The sequence below is a fragment of the Equus asinus genome, chromosome 10, assembly GCF_041296235.1.
Source record: "Equus asinus isolate D_3611 breed Donkey chromosome 10, EquAss-T2T_v2, whole genome shotgun sequence".
Lineage (NCBI taxonomy): Eukaryota > Metazoa > Chordata > Mammalia > Perissodactyla > Equidae > Equus > Equus asinus.
In genome coordinates, this window is record NC_091799.1 from 55,898,880 (window position 1) to 55,915,107 (window position 16,228).

Here is a 16,228-nt window from a genome sequence, read left to right on the forward strand (position 1 = left end):
GGGGGCAGTGCTTGGAGAGCAGATGGGCTTAACAAATCCCAGCGTTCCCAATATCTCTGCCCTTTGGGACATCAAGAATTGAAATCATCACTCTAAATTTGCTTAGCTCCTTCTGCCTGCTAACAAAGCTCTTTTACTTCCTGCTCGCTCACAGGCCCATCTATCACCCTCTTCCCAGCTTCCTTCATTCAGGCCTTCCCAACATGCTAGAATAATTAGCTTCTTTACTTAGTTTACTTGACAGACTGGTCACCTGATTGGGAGGGTGGTGAGCAAAATGATTAAATTAGTTATTTGAATAAATCATCCAGTATTCTGCTAAACTGTAGAAATAGCCCTGGAGAGTTACAGCTTCAGAAAAACTAGAATCTAATGTTGAGGGCTGATTTTTTAATCATTCTTTATTATTTTAGTTACTACAATTATTTGGCCTAGAAAAAAGTCCAATGTATAGTAACACAAGGATGCATGGTAATAAGGAAGTGATGGGGAAGAGAGAAGACCCAAGACCCCAGGGAGAAAAAGCGGCTCTACTGTGCAGCTCAGATGCAGAGGAGCACATAAGGCATGAAAGTCAATTTTTTAAAAAAAGCTTTTAGTCCATATAATTTTGTATAACATTCCCCATATTCCTGGCGAGCATAACATTTTGAGAGGTGGTATATGGAATGCATATGAGGCAACAAGTGATTCAAAGATGTTATTGTGATGTCATAGGGAAGGATCAATGAGACTACACCTGGGCACAAGAAGTCATTGTGTCACTGGAATCCATCACCTCTACAAACTTAACCTTCTATTCAAATTTTCTCTATATCTAAAAATTGATTTTACTCTTTTAGCACTTGATGTTAACTTTATTGGTCAGTGATTGTCTATTTATAAATAATGATAACACCACCACTGTAATATATTATATTTCACAAAACACTTTCACATCCATCATTTAATTCTTCCCCCCAGAAAGTCAGTCATTTATTCATTCAACAAATATGGACTGAGTGATAACCATGTACAAACCAGTGTTTGAGGTGCTTGGTATATGTCAAACATATTGTTATCGATAGACAAAGATCCCTCCCAACAGAGTGTTTACATTATTCCAAGAAAAGGCAAAAGCAAACAAACAAAATAAATAATAAATAACAATATAACACATTATATTTCTTATTAACTAATACATTACAGTTGATAAATACTATATTGGAAAAAAAGAGCCACCACTGGCCTTGTGAAGGGGACTGGGAGGGTGGGTTCTAAGTGGAATCTGGGATAGGTAGGGCTGTATAGTCCTCACTGAGAAGCTGGATTTGAACAGGCTTAAAGGTGGAAAGAGAATGAGGAAAGGTGACATCTAGGGAAGAATTGCAGGCAGAGGGCAGAGCTGAAAGGACAGATGGAGTGAAGGACCCAGCTGGGAGCCCAGTGTAGAGGGAGAAAGATGGAAAGGCAAGTAAAAAAAGGGAGATGGAAGCAGAGAAGGAATTGGTGTTCACACCCTCTGGAGTCTGAGGGTTCATTGTAAAGATTTTGGCTTCAACCCTAGGTCGAATGAGAGGTCATTGCAATGGTATTACCATCTTGGGCACTAAAAGGATCGGTCCAGCTGCTGCATTGAGAATGAACATGGGAGGGGCTGGAGTACAGTGAAGATTATTATACTCCATAATTCTCCTCCAAATGCAAAGTCTAGAAAGAAAAATGTTTAAAAATCTAGAAAGAAAGCTACACCGGTAATATTATTCAAAAGTAAATGAAAGATTTCAGTCAAAGAAATCTCCCTGGAAGAGAAAAACACCTTAAAATTAAGGTAGAGTTAAAGAGGAGGATCAAAATTTTGGCAGATTATTAGCAGCATAATGTTAACTAAATTTGCAATTAATTAATAGTTGGTTAGCATTTAAAAGTTTTAGCATTTGGTTAGCAATTATTTATTACACACAGATACGGAGAAAGACAGCAGTGAAGTTAGCTTTCAATGACAAGAATTTTGTTGGGAAGGTACAGAATATACTTTAAAAATAAGTCAAATATTATTATGTTTCATCATCATCATATTTAAGTAGCAAAGTTGAATTTAAACCAATAATATCAATCATGACCTTAAACATTTACCATCACATTTACAACATTTGTGAGGTCAATATCATTGTTCTGTGTACAGGAACCATATTAAGTAGCTGAGACTGACACAGAGAGAGTTGTTTGTTTGAAGTCTTACAACTAGTAAGTAGCTAGGTCAAAGAACTAGTTGAACCAGAATTCTGAGAAATTTCTACTCTAAAAACTATATCCAAAGATAAAGGAAAAGTTGCAATCCCAGAGGGGTATGGTGTAGAAATCAATGATATTACATTCAGGGGAATGAATCTCATAATCCTCAAAAATCGGTCCCAGAATAAAAAGAGTTTAAAAAGTAATTGAATATAGTCATAGGAATTGGGAATATATACAGGAATGATTCTGAATACAGTCTCACATCACTTAACGATGAGGATATGTTCTAAGAAATGCGTTGTTAGGCAATTTCATTATTGTGTAAATATCATAGAGTGCACCTACACAAATCTAGATGGTATAGCCTACTACACATCCAGGCTATATAGAACTAATCTTATGGGATAACCATTGTATATGCAGTCCGCCATTGACCGAAACATCATTATGTGATGCATGACTGTATATTAATCTAGAAGAAAATAGAAGGTTACAATAAAAGGTATAAAGCAAAAAAAAAAAAAAGTAAGGATCAATAAAGAGAGAAAGGGAGAAACAAACAGAAACAAAGCAAAAGACACAGAGGCAGAGAGAGAGAGAGAATGAGAGAGAAGGAAAATGAGGAGGAGAAACAGAATTATGGATCTGATGCTGGAATGATATCGGACTCTTCTGAGCCAATTTAAGAATTGCCATTTCGAATTCTTAATATATGGAAGACTTGCCATGAAAGGATATTAAAAGGAGTGAGAAATTATAATGAATGTATAAAAGTCTTTGTTTAATATAAAGTCTATTCATTTGAAGAAAGACTCATCAAGAAAGCGTATGGAGAGGTTATCTGGTGAAGTGTGTGCCCTGCAGGGGAAAGTGCCAGTGCAAAGGCCCTGAGGAAGGTGCTTGTTTCAGATATGCAAGGCTCAAAATGTAGCCAGTGTGGTGAAAGGAAGGAGATAGAGGGAGTATAATGAGAGACAGTGTCAGAGACTATTAATAAAAGAGGTGGCCCCCCTGCTACAGCTGAAACTTTAAGACACAGGGAATCCCTCATTCACATGTTGTTCCTTGCACTTTACTAATTTTCATTTCAAGGAGCCCTGTGAATAGAAATGAATCTCCTCCTTATTTCCATGTGTTGGTTAACATTCTGGCATCTGTCTTGTAAAGGTCACATTTTAGGATATATGAGCTCAGGTACCTCTGCTCTGAGAACTGCTCATTCTCCAAAACAAACACACACACACGGTACACTTTGGCCTCCTGAGGCCATGTTACTACTAGATTCTTCTCACTCTCAGCCACAATAATTAGGAAAGAAATGATGCAAATCAAGCCATCAACATCAAATTATCTTTACTCTACAGAATAAAGAAATGGTATCCAAATTCCAGTTGGTAAGCTGCCCGTGTACATGTGAACTTGGTGCTCCATTTTAATACGATCAGTTTCTGTCCTGTGTTCAAAGAAGTCTAATAAAAGACTCAGTTCAAAAAATAGAGATGGGGGAAAGAAATGGACATGGGAGATTTAATGATCTCAGGTGGTCCCTGAGAGACTGTGATGGAGAGAAAGCGTCCTTGGTTTTGGTGGCATTCCAACCTCAGTTATATCCCCTTGATGCCCAGAATAACTAATAAAGCAGCAAAAAACAATAATAATAAAAAAAAGAATGTATGGAGCCATTTGGAAAAAGAGTGATGAGAGTGCCCCATTTCTAAAATTATTATGTTCTACAACGCTCCTCCAAATGCAAATATTTCATATTTTCTGTTTTGTCCCTACGGGAAAATTTCCACAGCAATAAAGATTACAGTCATGATCTAAATGGGGGTATTTGTTGAAGCTTAGCATATCTGTATCCCCCACTCCACTCCAGGAAACTTTGCTAGGCTTAAAATTCTCAGGAACAGAATTTTAGGAATGATCGTCTCTAACACTAGAGGCAGAGTCAAGAAGACACCTGGATGCCCAATCTCCTGACTCCGCTTCTGTTATAGGTGGCAAGATAAGAGGCGTCGTGTCACAGATGAAAAAATAAGGTCTGAGGAGACCAGAGAACAGTTGGCTGAATGAGTAGATGTAAGACCCATTTGTGACATTGTAAAAGGAGATTTCGCCTGCTTCGTAGTCCAAGAAAATCCCAATTCGGCGAGGCCGTTCCAGGTGGAGGAGAGGCACTGACGGTGAGGCAAGGACCATATATTCATTCCCTTTCAGCAGCCACATGGCCCAGACCCCGTTCTCCGGAGACGGTGTGGCTTCCCCTTTTCTTGGCATGGTGTCTTGACAGACACCTAAACCCCACTCTGCTCTTTCTCCCACGACAACTTCCCAGTAATGCCTCCCTGATGAGAAGTTCTGCAAACCTAGGATACAAGGCCATGTGTCAAATCGCTCGGGGTTGTTGGGGACAACCTTCCACAGTTCTCCTTCCTGCACACTGCGCAGGTCAGCGGTCAAGAGGAGACTAGGGTGGGCCGTGGTAGGGTCCAGCTTTACATCGACTGTGGGAAGAATTTTGTGGGACATGTGAAAGGACAGAAAAGACTGGTAAAAACTTAGAAAGCCATGATATTGAGGAGAATAGTCACACTCTTCCTCAGTTTCCTCTCTCTAATAATTCCTGGAGAAAACAAAATAAGTATTTCACCTTGCAGGTCACTAAGGATATTCTTCATTACCTTCGGGTGTATTCCACTGCTGCCTCTTCTTAATTCAGGGCTCCTTATTGCTCCAGTAAAAACATAACGTTGATAATATGACAAACCAAGTGCATAATCATTTAGAACCCTTTCATCTACATCCAGAGCACTTGGGTACTCTTGGGAAGATCTTCCGCATTTAAAAATAAAATTTGCAGGGGCTGGCCCAGGGCAAGTAGTTAAAGACACCTCATATCTAATCCAACAGCAAGTTTTGCCAGCTCTACCTTCAAAATACACCAAGATTCTGTCCATTTCTCAGCACCTCCGGTACTACTACAATCATCTGATTGAATTATTGCAAAGGCTCCTAACTTCACACTTCAAACCTTGCCCATCTGTACTTTGTTTTCAATAAAGCATGCAGAGTGATCCCCACAGAACATTAATCCACTCATGCTATTCCTCTGTATACAACTTTTCATTACTTTCCTATTTGACTCAGAGGTAAAGCACCCTGTTTGCAGTGGCCTGCCTGGAGGGTCCTGCACTGTTGACTCTCCTCTCTCACTCTGCTGCAGCTGCACAGCCTCCTCATAGCTCCCGGAACACATCTTCCACACTTCCATCTCAGGCCTTGACACTCCTTCTTCCTGCTACTGGAATGCTCTCCTCCAGACAAGCTGTTTGCTAAGTTATCCTTTACTGGATGAGGTCTTCCTTGATCACCAAATTCAAAATTAGATGCTTTATCCCCAGAATTTCTGGTCACCCTTACCATATTTTGTTTTTTCAATATTCTGTATCATCTGACATTCTGTGTATTTTGAATAATTTAAATAAACATTTGTAACATGAAGCTGCAGATTTGTAGGATTTTTGTTGCCGTTGTTCAAAGATATATTCGAATGACTAGAAAAGTGACTGGCATAAAATAGACAATTTTGTTGAATTGATTAATTATTCAATTCAGTAAAAAGAAACAGGAAAACGAGGACACAGATTCTGAGAGTGTAATGACCTGCAACGATTCATGCAGTTAGTGTACATTCATCTGCCCATCAGAATGTGGATTAAATCACTGAATAGGACTGCTAATGTGGGTTTTCTCACTATGGGACGAGGTTGGTTCCCTGTAAGTAGTGAAACCACTATTTAGCCACTATTAGCCACTGTTTTCATTACTTGGTATAACTGGATTAAAAAAAGAAATTTTAATAATATTGAATATATACTGTTTTAAAGAATAACATAATCAAACCAAACAAATTAATTTATGACATTACAGTAATTCCTATATAAAAATAATTGAATATTTTTGGCTTTATTGACTCTCTAATTTAAGCAACTTATCAAATTAGATAATAAAATAAATCGAACTTCTTATTTGATACCCCACAATGTTTTCTTATTGATGATTTTTTACCCTTTTTAAAATATGTTTCATTTAGTCCTCCAAACAATAATTTTTTTCACATTTTATAAACAAGAAAATGGAGATTTATTGGAACTAATGTTATTCATATCACAGCTAATAAGAGATGAACTACACTTTCAAGCCCATTGTTCTAACCAAATGTAGCTTATGTGGATGTCAGTGACTCAGATATTCTTTAGGACTGATCACAAATATCCCAGTCCTCTTTCTTTTGGGCACAGAGCTCTCTCTTATGTCCCTTTATAGTTATTTTTTTGTTTTTTTTGAGGAAGATCAGCCCTGAGCTAACATCCATTGCCAATCCTCCTGAGGAAGATTGGCCCTGAGCTAACATCTGTGCCCATCTTCCTCTACTTTACATGTGGGGTGCCTGCCACAGCATGGCTTGATAAGCAGAGTATAGGTCTGCGCCTGGGATCCGAACCGGTGAACCATGGGCCGCCAAAGCAGAGTGCACAAACTCAACCACTACACCATCAGGCCGGCCCCTACCCTTATAGTTTTTTATGGCCATGCAACTCACTTCTATCAATAAAATCTTAAGGGAAGCCACATGGGCCACTTCAGTGTGGATGCCTTTAGGAGCAGTGCATGATTCACTGTAACCTTCCCTTTCCTATGGCTACCAGCAACAGGAAGGATGTGGATCTCTATCTGCACAGGTCCCACAGTGAGACACAATCCAATAATAAACCAATAACATGATCTCAGAATAAACCTTTGCTGATTTTAGCCCCTAAACTTTGGGTTCTGTTTGTTGATCTAGCCTGTAAGGTAACAAACTGCAATAACAGCCAATTTCCAGGCACTATAGTTCCCCAAGCTCTAAGATGCAACCTACCTTGGAACTTCCTCAACATTTCCCTCATGCCAGGGATACGACACATTGTCTTCAGCTCCATGGGGATGGTCTCTGGTTCCAGCCTTGTAACACTCTCACTTCTGAGAAGAGCACAGAATCAATAGTTCTCAGTGAGGTTATCCACCAACCTCCTTGGACTATCCCAACCCCCTCTGTGATTCTGAAAGCGAACGTACCGGTTCAAGGCTCCTCTCACACCCTGAAAGCAAAAGAAAAACACAAGCAGGTGTGAGTTAAGTTCTCTAAACTGCTTTTGACACATTGGGGACAAACCACGACCATCTGTTGAGGAATTAGTAGAAATTGTTAACTATTAAGATAAAACTATAGGAGACGTGAATCTCTCTTAAGAAAAGCCAAAAATAGGCTGTCGTTGAATTTTCCTGTGAATTTAAAATGCTAGAATCAGTTTTCCTCTATTAGAATCGAATCAGATTACACAAGGTTTAGGTTAGTTCCTAGGATATCTACCAATTTAACTATTTTCTGAATTGATAATTCTGACATTTGGATATATTAACAAAGAGTTACCTTCTGCACCAAATAGATGCACCAGGTAGATGGAATTAGGGTAAAAACAGATCCTAAACATCTGCATAATTTGAGAAACAGTGAAAGGTATAGACACAAAACATTACTCTCAATGTCTCTGTAAGAAAACCCCAAATTCCTCATTCTCTGAACCAACACACCATAGCTGTGGACTCATATGTGAGTGTTACTTAAGTGGATAAAATTAGAAGTCATCAATATCTGGCAGCAGTTTATCTCAAAGTAGATTATTAAATAAATCACCTGCATTATATTTCCCCTCTCCCTCTAAAAATAACCACTTGTCAGATTAATTTTTAAAAACAAGGAAATGATTAGTTTTACTTTTTATGGGAATGGCAGGCCTTGGTCTTGGCCACTGGGGGTAAAGTGTAGCTCATGATACTGGGGAAGAAAGAAAAAGGTAGGTATAAAAATGGAAGTAAATTATTTAAGAATATATTCTCCCTAAGATTTGCATTATAAATCATTTTAACATTTATTTGGTGCTAATAAATGCTCGTTTTAAATGTTGTGTTTTGAGATACAGTAAGATAAGATAATGAATGTTATTATTGAAAATGCTGAAGTTCCTCTGTGTATTTACTGTCTGGAATTTGGTAAATTAATTCCTTTCTGACTCTTAGTTTGCTCACAAGGAAACTGGCATAACAATAACAATAATAATGATAATAATAATTTTTTACTTATATATAGCTATATTGAAGATAAAATTGGACAAATTAAATACAAATGCTTTGTAAATTCCTTCATTTAATGACCCTCACTATGTGCCCAGTGCTGATTAGTCACTGTACTTGTATGAGGATATGAATTGTTTTTTTAAAGATAATCTAATTTTTTATTTATTTATTTATTTTTTAAAGATTTTATTTTTTTCCTTTTTCTCCCCAAAGCCCCCCGGTACATAGTTGTATATCCTTCTAGTTGTGGCATGTGGGACGCTGCCTCAGCGTGGTTTGATGAGCAGTGCCATGTTCGCACCCAGGATTCGAACCAACGAAACACTGGGCCGCCTGCAGCGGAGAGCGCGAACTTAACCACTCTGGCCATGGGGCCAGCCCTGAATTTTTTTTTTTTTTTTGAGGAAGGTTAGCCCTGAGCTAACATCTGCTGCCAATCCTCCTCTTTTTGCTGAGGAAGACAGGCTTTGAGCTAACATCCATGACCATCTTCCTCTACTTTATATGGGGGACACCTACCACAGCATGGCTTTTGCCAAGAGGTGCCATGTCCACACCTGGGATCCGAACTAGCGAACCCCTGGCCACCAAGAAGTGGAATGTGCGAATTTAACCGCTGCGCCACTAGGCCAACCCTGAGGATATGAATTATTTAGTTCAGAAACCCCTGAATAGGTGATTGAGGATGAGATAGAATGAAGTGTGCCCAGAAAATTTTTATTGTAGTGGGTTCTATCATGATAACATACATCCATCAATGACAACTCTTCCAATTCACTTGGGATCTTAATGCCTTAATGGAGAATTAAAAACAAATATTTCCTTTTCCCTGTTATTTGTCTGTTCTAGAATCTCAAACAGATTGTGAGCAAGCTGCATGGAGCCCATGTAATTCCTTCCCATTGTGCCTGGAATAGGCATGCAATAGGGGCAAGGAAATTAGCATGTACCTTAAAATTTAACATTAAAATTTCAAGCTAGACAATTTAAAACATTATTCATATGCTTGGCTATTGACTGAAACAGGTTACCAAAGACTTTTTGGACTGGCCATCACTGAATATAGCAATCGAGTCATTTACAGATTGACTGTGAGGTTTTAAGAAGTGTTTTTCGGCCAACGTAGTGCATGTTGTCCTTTTCCTGTTTAGTCTTACGTAAATCATCAAATTAATTTTAATTTTTAAAAATATTTAGGTTTTTGTCTTCAATACGAACTATTTTATATGATTCTCCAGGGTTCCTTCTGATTCTGATGGTAGGATTTAGAATTAAGATGCCTTCCAAGAAAGTTCTAGGATGCCCTTTTCCTAAAGAGCATAAATGCCTAAACGGTTTTTCTCTGAAAGGTGCTGTCTGCCCCATTGGTCTCACATCCACCCTCGCTTCCCCCAGGCACCCAGCCTCACCTCCAGCAGACCCAGGGCTGGGCGCTGGCACCTCTCCTCCAGCTCCTCAGCCAGCTCCTTCAGGGCCCTGCTCTGCTGGACTAGCCGGCTCTTGCTCTCCCGCAGCTTCTGCAGAGTGGCTCGCTCCTCCTCCTCCAGCCGCCTCAGTTGCAGTAGCTCCTCCTGGGCCAGGAAGCCTCGATACTTCTCAAACTCCAACCTGAAGCGCTGCCTCCGCATTTCCACTTTCTCCTGGAGTGACACAGTGGATCAAATCAACAGTGACGGGGGCACAGCGTCTGGCTTCCACCTTTGTGTATGGGAGGGTGAAGCTGGGGAAGGCAATGTCCCGAGTGATCTCAGCTCCATAACTCTGCAAACTGACTGGGTGCCTTTTAACAACATGCAGAAACCAGAGGCCACTCATATGAGAAGCAGCCTAGTAGAGTTCTCAAACTCAGAACTTGAGAAAGACTGTTGGGTTTGGGTTCCCATTTTGCCATGGACTTGGGGGTAAAGGCACTTTTATATTCAAGTTTCAGTACCATACATAAAATGTGAGAAAGAAGAGCATGGGAATCAGAATGAAATGTCTATTAAACTCTTGAGCAAAGTGAGCAGCATAGAGTACTTGCACAATAGCAATTAAAATTTACTATTAGAATAGTCACTGAAATGAGCGTTGTGTAGGTACAATTGAATTACGAAAAAAGATTAGAGAGACGTGGATTTAGAAATGTGAATAAGAAAAGGCTTCAAGATTAGAAAATGTGAACATTCCTTAGTAATACAGTAATCTTAAAACCATAAGGCTAATCTTTTCTGCAGAGCCAAGAAAGAACTAAGTGATCCTCAGGCCACTTACTGCAGAGTTAACTTCAGGGAATGAATTCTGATTTCTACCCAAATCTCACATCTACAATTTTTGGATAGGCCTAAGGAAGATATTTTGCTACAGCATTATTATACATAAATTTTATCCTCTTGAGACTGGTATCCAGAAAACTAGCTTTCAACTGAGTATAAGAGGCAAATTATTCTCTCACAGTCTCTCTACATTTTGGATTCCCTGGTCCATTATTAAACATTATAACATCTTGGTTTGATTAAACAGCATAAGCTACCACCTTAAAAAAAATTTTAAGGGGCTGGTCTGGTGGTGTAGTGGTTAAGTTTGCATACTCTGCTCAGCAGCCCAGGGTTCACAGGTTCAGATCCCAGGCATGGACCTACACGCTGCTCATCAAGCCATGCTGTGGTGGTGTCCACATACAAAATACAGGAAGACTGCTGCATATTTTAGCTCAGGGCCAGTCTTCCTCACCAAAAAAAAAAAAATTAATGATGGTTTATGAATCCCAAGAGATTCATCTCCTTCCTCCAATTACCTGCCTCTACCTCTTTCTACCACTTTCTAAACCACTAGATTCATAGAATTCTGACTTCGTTAAAAACAAACAGCTCTGAATTCCATATTCAGATCTGAAAGGTACAACTCATGTAGTTTCTCCCCCATGTTGGAGGCTGGGCTATTGAGGAGTGAGGCCAATAACTCAGTCATTGAAAAAGAGTGCAGTTATCTTCGGGGCATGACGGATAGTGTGGGAAGAAGGGATTTGGGTGCACTTCTTTCTCTTACATCATCCTTTTGAGTACTACAATTATATCTACAGATAGAGAAAGGAGAAGGGATTTTGTAGAATTTAGAGTTCATTTTATTAAACCCATGCCTATCGCATATGGCTCACACGAATACCTTCTCAATGGTAAAGATCACGCAAGTTTATTTGGCTTAGCACAGGAATTTAGCATCATCTCTACTTTAGAGTAATCAGTGGAAGTTTTAAAAACATGCAAGAACCAAGACCTTGGACATGGAGTTTCTGATTTTGTAAATCAAGTAAGAATTAAAAACAATTGACTTGGATTATTAGCCTAAAAAGAACAAAAATTATCAATAAATGTTTAGCTTTACATATAAATATATAGCTGTGGCAAAAGATAAGACATGTCAGAAGACAAATGTAGCAAAAATGGTCCCTATGGAAATATCTGTCTGAGGATAGAGTATAAGACAATTTTCAAGGAAAGAATTAGGAAAATGTAAAAAATTATCAGAGAAGAAGGGTTGTTTGGAGCAGAATAAAGAATAGAAATATTTTATAAAATAAATTCTCTCTCTTATATAAGTATAGTATGTTTTACATATAATTTCTATATATAGTTTCTCAGTCTAGACCCTACTGATATTGGCCAGGTTATTCTTTGTTGTGAGTTTTGGGGGGCTGTCCTGTGCATTGTAGGGTATTTAGCAGCATTCCTTGCCTCGCTCTACCCATTAGATGCCAGTAGCATGCCCACCCACCTCCAGTTGTGACAACTAAAAATATCGACAGATATTGGAAAATGTCCCTTCGAAGGCAAAACCTCCCAGACTGAGAACCATACTGTGTGTGTGTGTGTGTGTGTGTGTGTGTGTGTAAATGGGTAAGAGAAAAAAGGAGCTGATGAAGTATAGAAGAGAGATTATGTACATGGATGGCTGAAAATTCCGATTATCCTCCTCTATGTAAGATGACCACTATTAGCTGTATTTCATCAACATCAATGCTATGAAATATTTCTTATTTCATTCACCTGACATACATATTTTTGAAACTCATATTGGCAGTAGGAGACTTTGCTCGAGGTACCAGGAATGCATCAGTGAGTTTCAGTGAGATCAAGATCAGCAAAGCTATTAATAATTTGGGTCCGGGTAGTGCTGGTAGTGTTAGAGATAAAAAGAACACAGATGCACAATTTAATTTGAGGGGATGGGCTATCCAGGATGACACTGAGAAGTTTTCCTTGAGCGCCTACGTAGATAGAACAAAAGTTTGGAGCAGGCAAGATGGCTGAAGAATGATTTAATGACTCAAATTTTTATTCTTCAGACAGGCAAGCCTCCTGAAGCCCCAATATGCTCTTACCTTCCAAATGACAGTTTTCTTCCCCACATTGGCCTCCTGAGTCAAGGCCTCCTCCATCTCTTCCTTCACATGTTCCAGGGCCATCTGGAGCTTTACCTGTTTGGGAAGATATGCTGAAACACTATGGATGCCCTCATCCAGTACCGAACCAACCAGGTGTGTCAGGAAATATAAGGATCAACTAAAACAGGCCCCAGCAAGCACATAAAAACATTCAACTTCATTCATAACTAAATTAAGCATAAATATATTTTTAAATGTCAATAGTAGAGACAATCAAAGATTTATTTAAAATTATGTTCATTGCAGAATTAAAATAGTAAAACTATTAACTAACCAAAATGGTAAAAATAGGTAAGAAAAATTTATTTTACATTAACAGGATGGAATTAAAATAAAGTATTGCAGAATACTTAATAACAAGAAATGCTCACAATTATAAAGTCAATTAAAATAAGTACATTTTATGTAATGTGACCCAAATTTTGAAAAAAAAGTGCTTGTAATGAATATAAAAAAACTAGGCACAGAGCAACGAAAATGTTCAGTAGATGAAACCTCATCTACTAATGCTTGGTTGAAAAGTGATGTTATCCCTTGTATCTATGTATTTCAACTTTCTAAAATTATTTATTACTTTATAATCAGAAAAGTGTTTATTATTACTTGGCCAGAAGAAACCTTGTTAGTATTTATTAAATGAAAAAGAAATACAGAACATTGTAAATCTCACAAGGAGTAAAAAAATAATTTAATGGAAATTAAATCTCCTTTCAACCCTATGACCCCTGCTAGAGGTAAACACATATATTTTATTTACAAAGAACACACGCAAAGATAGACACATACGCACATTTTTAAACTCTAGTCAAAGTCATTCAATAAGTCTCAGAAAGAGTAGAAAAAAAACCCAAAAACTGTTATCAAAATCATTCAATAAGTCCTACATACCAATTATTTTTAAAAAGAGATATTGTAATGTAATGCATATAAAAAGCAGTATAATTCATGGGAGCATTTAACACGACAAGAGAAGTGGTATTTGCTTTAGTGTTTGCAAGGAATAAAACACGTTGACATTTATAGATGGAGAAAAACTCCCTCAGAGAAAAGAAACTGTGAGCAAAGGGAGGAGGTGAGAGCAGTGTGTCCTGTTTGGGGACAACAGTGATTAGGCTACTTTTACTTGGTCTCATGGTTGGTTAAGACAAGAGCTGTGGAATCAGAACATAGGGCCTCAGAAAATCTTGACTGACAGGCTAAGGAGTTTGGAAGATACTTCTTGGGTATTTAATTGAAGGGCTACTGAAATACAGAGAAATTCTCTAAAAATATTACACTAGCCACGCTAGTGTATCTATATGGTACTTCCTGGATAAAAAGAAGGCAGGAGCATACTGCAAAAGTCTAGCTAGAATATAGCTAGCAGCTGAGTTTTGTAGATGACAACCAAAACCACGAAGTAAAACTAAAAGAGATATTTTCAGGTAGATCCAGAGGGAAGTTGAGGGCGGGAAATAGCCCAAACCTTGATTTAAAACAATCGAAGTTAAAAAATAAAAATAAAAATTTTAAGAAAGTTAATATGTATTTGCAATTAATTTCACTGTGATAGCACTTTAAACATGTCAGTAGCTTAAACATGACTTTGGCCTTCTTTGTGTTACCAGCGGTTCCAGGTGTTGGGAATCTAAACGTGTTCAGAACATGCCCCAAACCTTTGAAGACCACAAGTCGGGAGAATTCTATTTATAGAGTTTCACCAACGTTACTTTTGGGGGCCAAATACTCCAGGATGAGGCACCTCTTCATTGAATATGCTCACATTATAAGTTCCCAGATATTTGTTGAATATAGAACTGGCCTGTGCACTTAGCTGCTGGATTCCCACTTCAGGGTACACACGCACTGAAAGGCTTTAAATGTGAACATAGCCGTGTGCCCGCTCAGAAGCTATTCTTAACAAATGCTCAAACCCAGAGTTATTTTGGTAACAATTTTAACGTAAGATGAACACCATGAAAAAGCAAGCTATTATACAAATGATAGTTATTTGTTTACTGTAAAAAATGTACACCTGTAACCAAGAACCAATTGGACAACACAGCCCTCCATACCAGAGCTCCAGCCGTAGCATCCAGACCATCAGCATCAGGATAAATGAGACCAGCATAAAATTAAGGACCAGGGAAGGCTTCGTGGGAGAGGGGGCCAGTCTAAAACAATGAGTGAGTCTGGGCTTCTGAACAGGAGTTCTAAAAAGGGGGTTACCGCGGAGCAAAGTCAAGCAGACCTCAACTTGAATGTGAGCTGAGGGAGGCGGGCGCAGAGCTATTCAGATCAGGTGACATCATTTGGTTCTGTCTCTGGGCAAGGCACTTAACACCTCTGGCTCAGCTGCTCCTCTGTTAAAGTAGCATTTCCGGACCCCGAATCAGGGACCTCCACCCCTGCCCTGCGGAGCGCTCGCAGCGGCTCTCACCTGGTAGCACCTGGCGGCCTCCTGCAGCGGCTTGGTGTGGTGGCTCCTGTGCTCAGGGGTGGTGTCACAGATCCAGCACAGCGCCACCTGGTCCTCCTCGCAGAAGCAGCTCAGCTCCTCGCCATGCCGGGGGCAATGGCGCACCCCGGCGAGCCCGGCGCCCAGCCCCAGCTGCCGCACGCTGTCCACCAAGCTGGCCAGTTGCCTGTTGGGCCTGAAGCTGTCCATCCCAAAGGGACCCCGGCATTGCGGACAGGCATACAGGCCACCCTGCGTGCTGTCCGACTTCTCGCAGAACTCGGAGATGCACCTGAGACAGAAGCTGTGGCCACAGTCCACGCTGACCGGGTCCTGCAGGAAATCCAGGCACACAGGGCACCTGGCCTCCTCGCGCAGCCGCTCGCCGGGCGCCTCCGAGGCCATGGCCAGCAGGGCCTCGCCTGGCCCAGCCGATAGCTGCTCTGCCTTGCCCAGCTACCCACGCTATCTCTCCTCGTGGTCTGGCACAGAAGGGAGGAACCCCAGAGCCTCAGGAGAAGCAGGCACAGGACGGGTTTTATCCTCTGGCTCGGCTTCAAGAGTCCAAATGAGCCACTCCCGGTGAAAAGTTACAACTCAGACACCCTAAACCACAAGGATAAAATTAACATTCTCGGAACCCTGGCCTCCCAGGAAACAACATTTCTAACGAAATCTTTCATAGTGCACCTTAACGGAGCCTCTACTCTCTTATTTTCACTGTTACTAAATTTGGAGAATTGCTGAGCTCCTTCCCTCCATAATTTTCTGAATTCCCCTCCCCCCCAGCCCGTGGCCTTCTCCTCATACAGCATGATGATTTCTTAAGATCTTTTTCCAAACTTCAGTTTTTCTACCTCCTGTTAATTAGCTCATGACAAAGAAATGAGTAGATGAGTTGATAAGGAGCTGCCTGAATAGATGAGTGCATAATAATGATAAGTCTGTAGGCAAGCAACAATTCAGAACATTTA

General features: G+C 39.8%; 1 protein-coding gene across 2 annotated transcripts; it reads right to left on the bottom strand.

The window, feature by feature from the left end:
* Positions 1-840: 840 nt before the first annotated feature.
* On the bottom strand, positions 841-15,808 carry TRIM58 (tripartite motif containing 58). 2 transcript variants are annotated; one of them, XM_070519547.1, is made up of 6 exons: positions 15,237-15,808; positions 12,755-12,850; positions 9,804-10,034; positions 7,336-7,358; positions 7,139-7,239; positions 841-4,583 (listed from the first exon to the last, which is right to left on the bottom strand). In XM_070519547.1, the coding sequence occupies exons 1-6, from the start codon at positions 15,657-15,659 to the stop codon at positions 4,132-4,134; spliced, it is 1,326 nt and encodes a 441-aa protein (XP_070375648.1). In that variant the 5' UTR covers positions 15,660-15,808; the 3' UTR covers positions 841-4,131. The 2 variants fall into 2 exon arrangements, with proteins under 2 accessions (XP_070375648.1, XP_014710806.3); XM_014855320.3 differs by having other exon boundaries at positions 849-4,721.
* Between the last annotated feature and the right edge of the window lie 420 nt (positions 15,809-16,228).

Coding starts and splice junctions, on each gene's coding strand:
- TRIM58 (XM_014855320.3), bottom strand. CDS start 15,659: ATGGCCTCGGAGGCGCCCGGCGAGCGGCTGCGCGAGGAGGCCAGGTGC. Junction 7,240..7,335: donor GTGAGAGGAGCCTTGAACCG/GTACGTTCGCTT, acceptor TGCTCTTCTCAG/AAGTGAGAGTGTTACAAGGC. Junction 4,722..7,138: donor AATGTTGAGGAAGTTCCAAG/GTAGGTTGCATC, acceptor TTCTTCCCACAG/TCGATGTAAAGCTGGACCCT.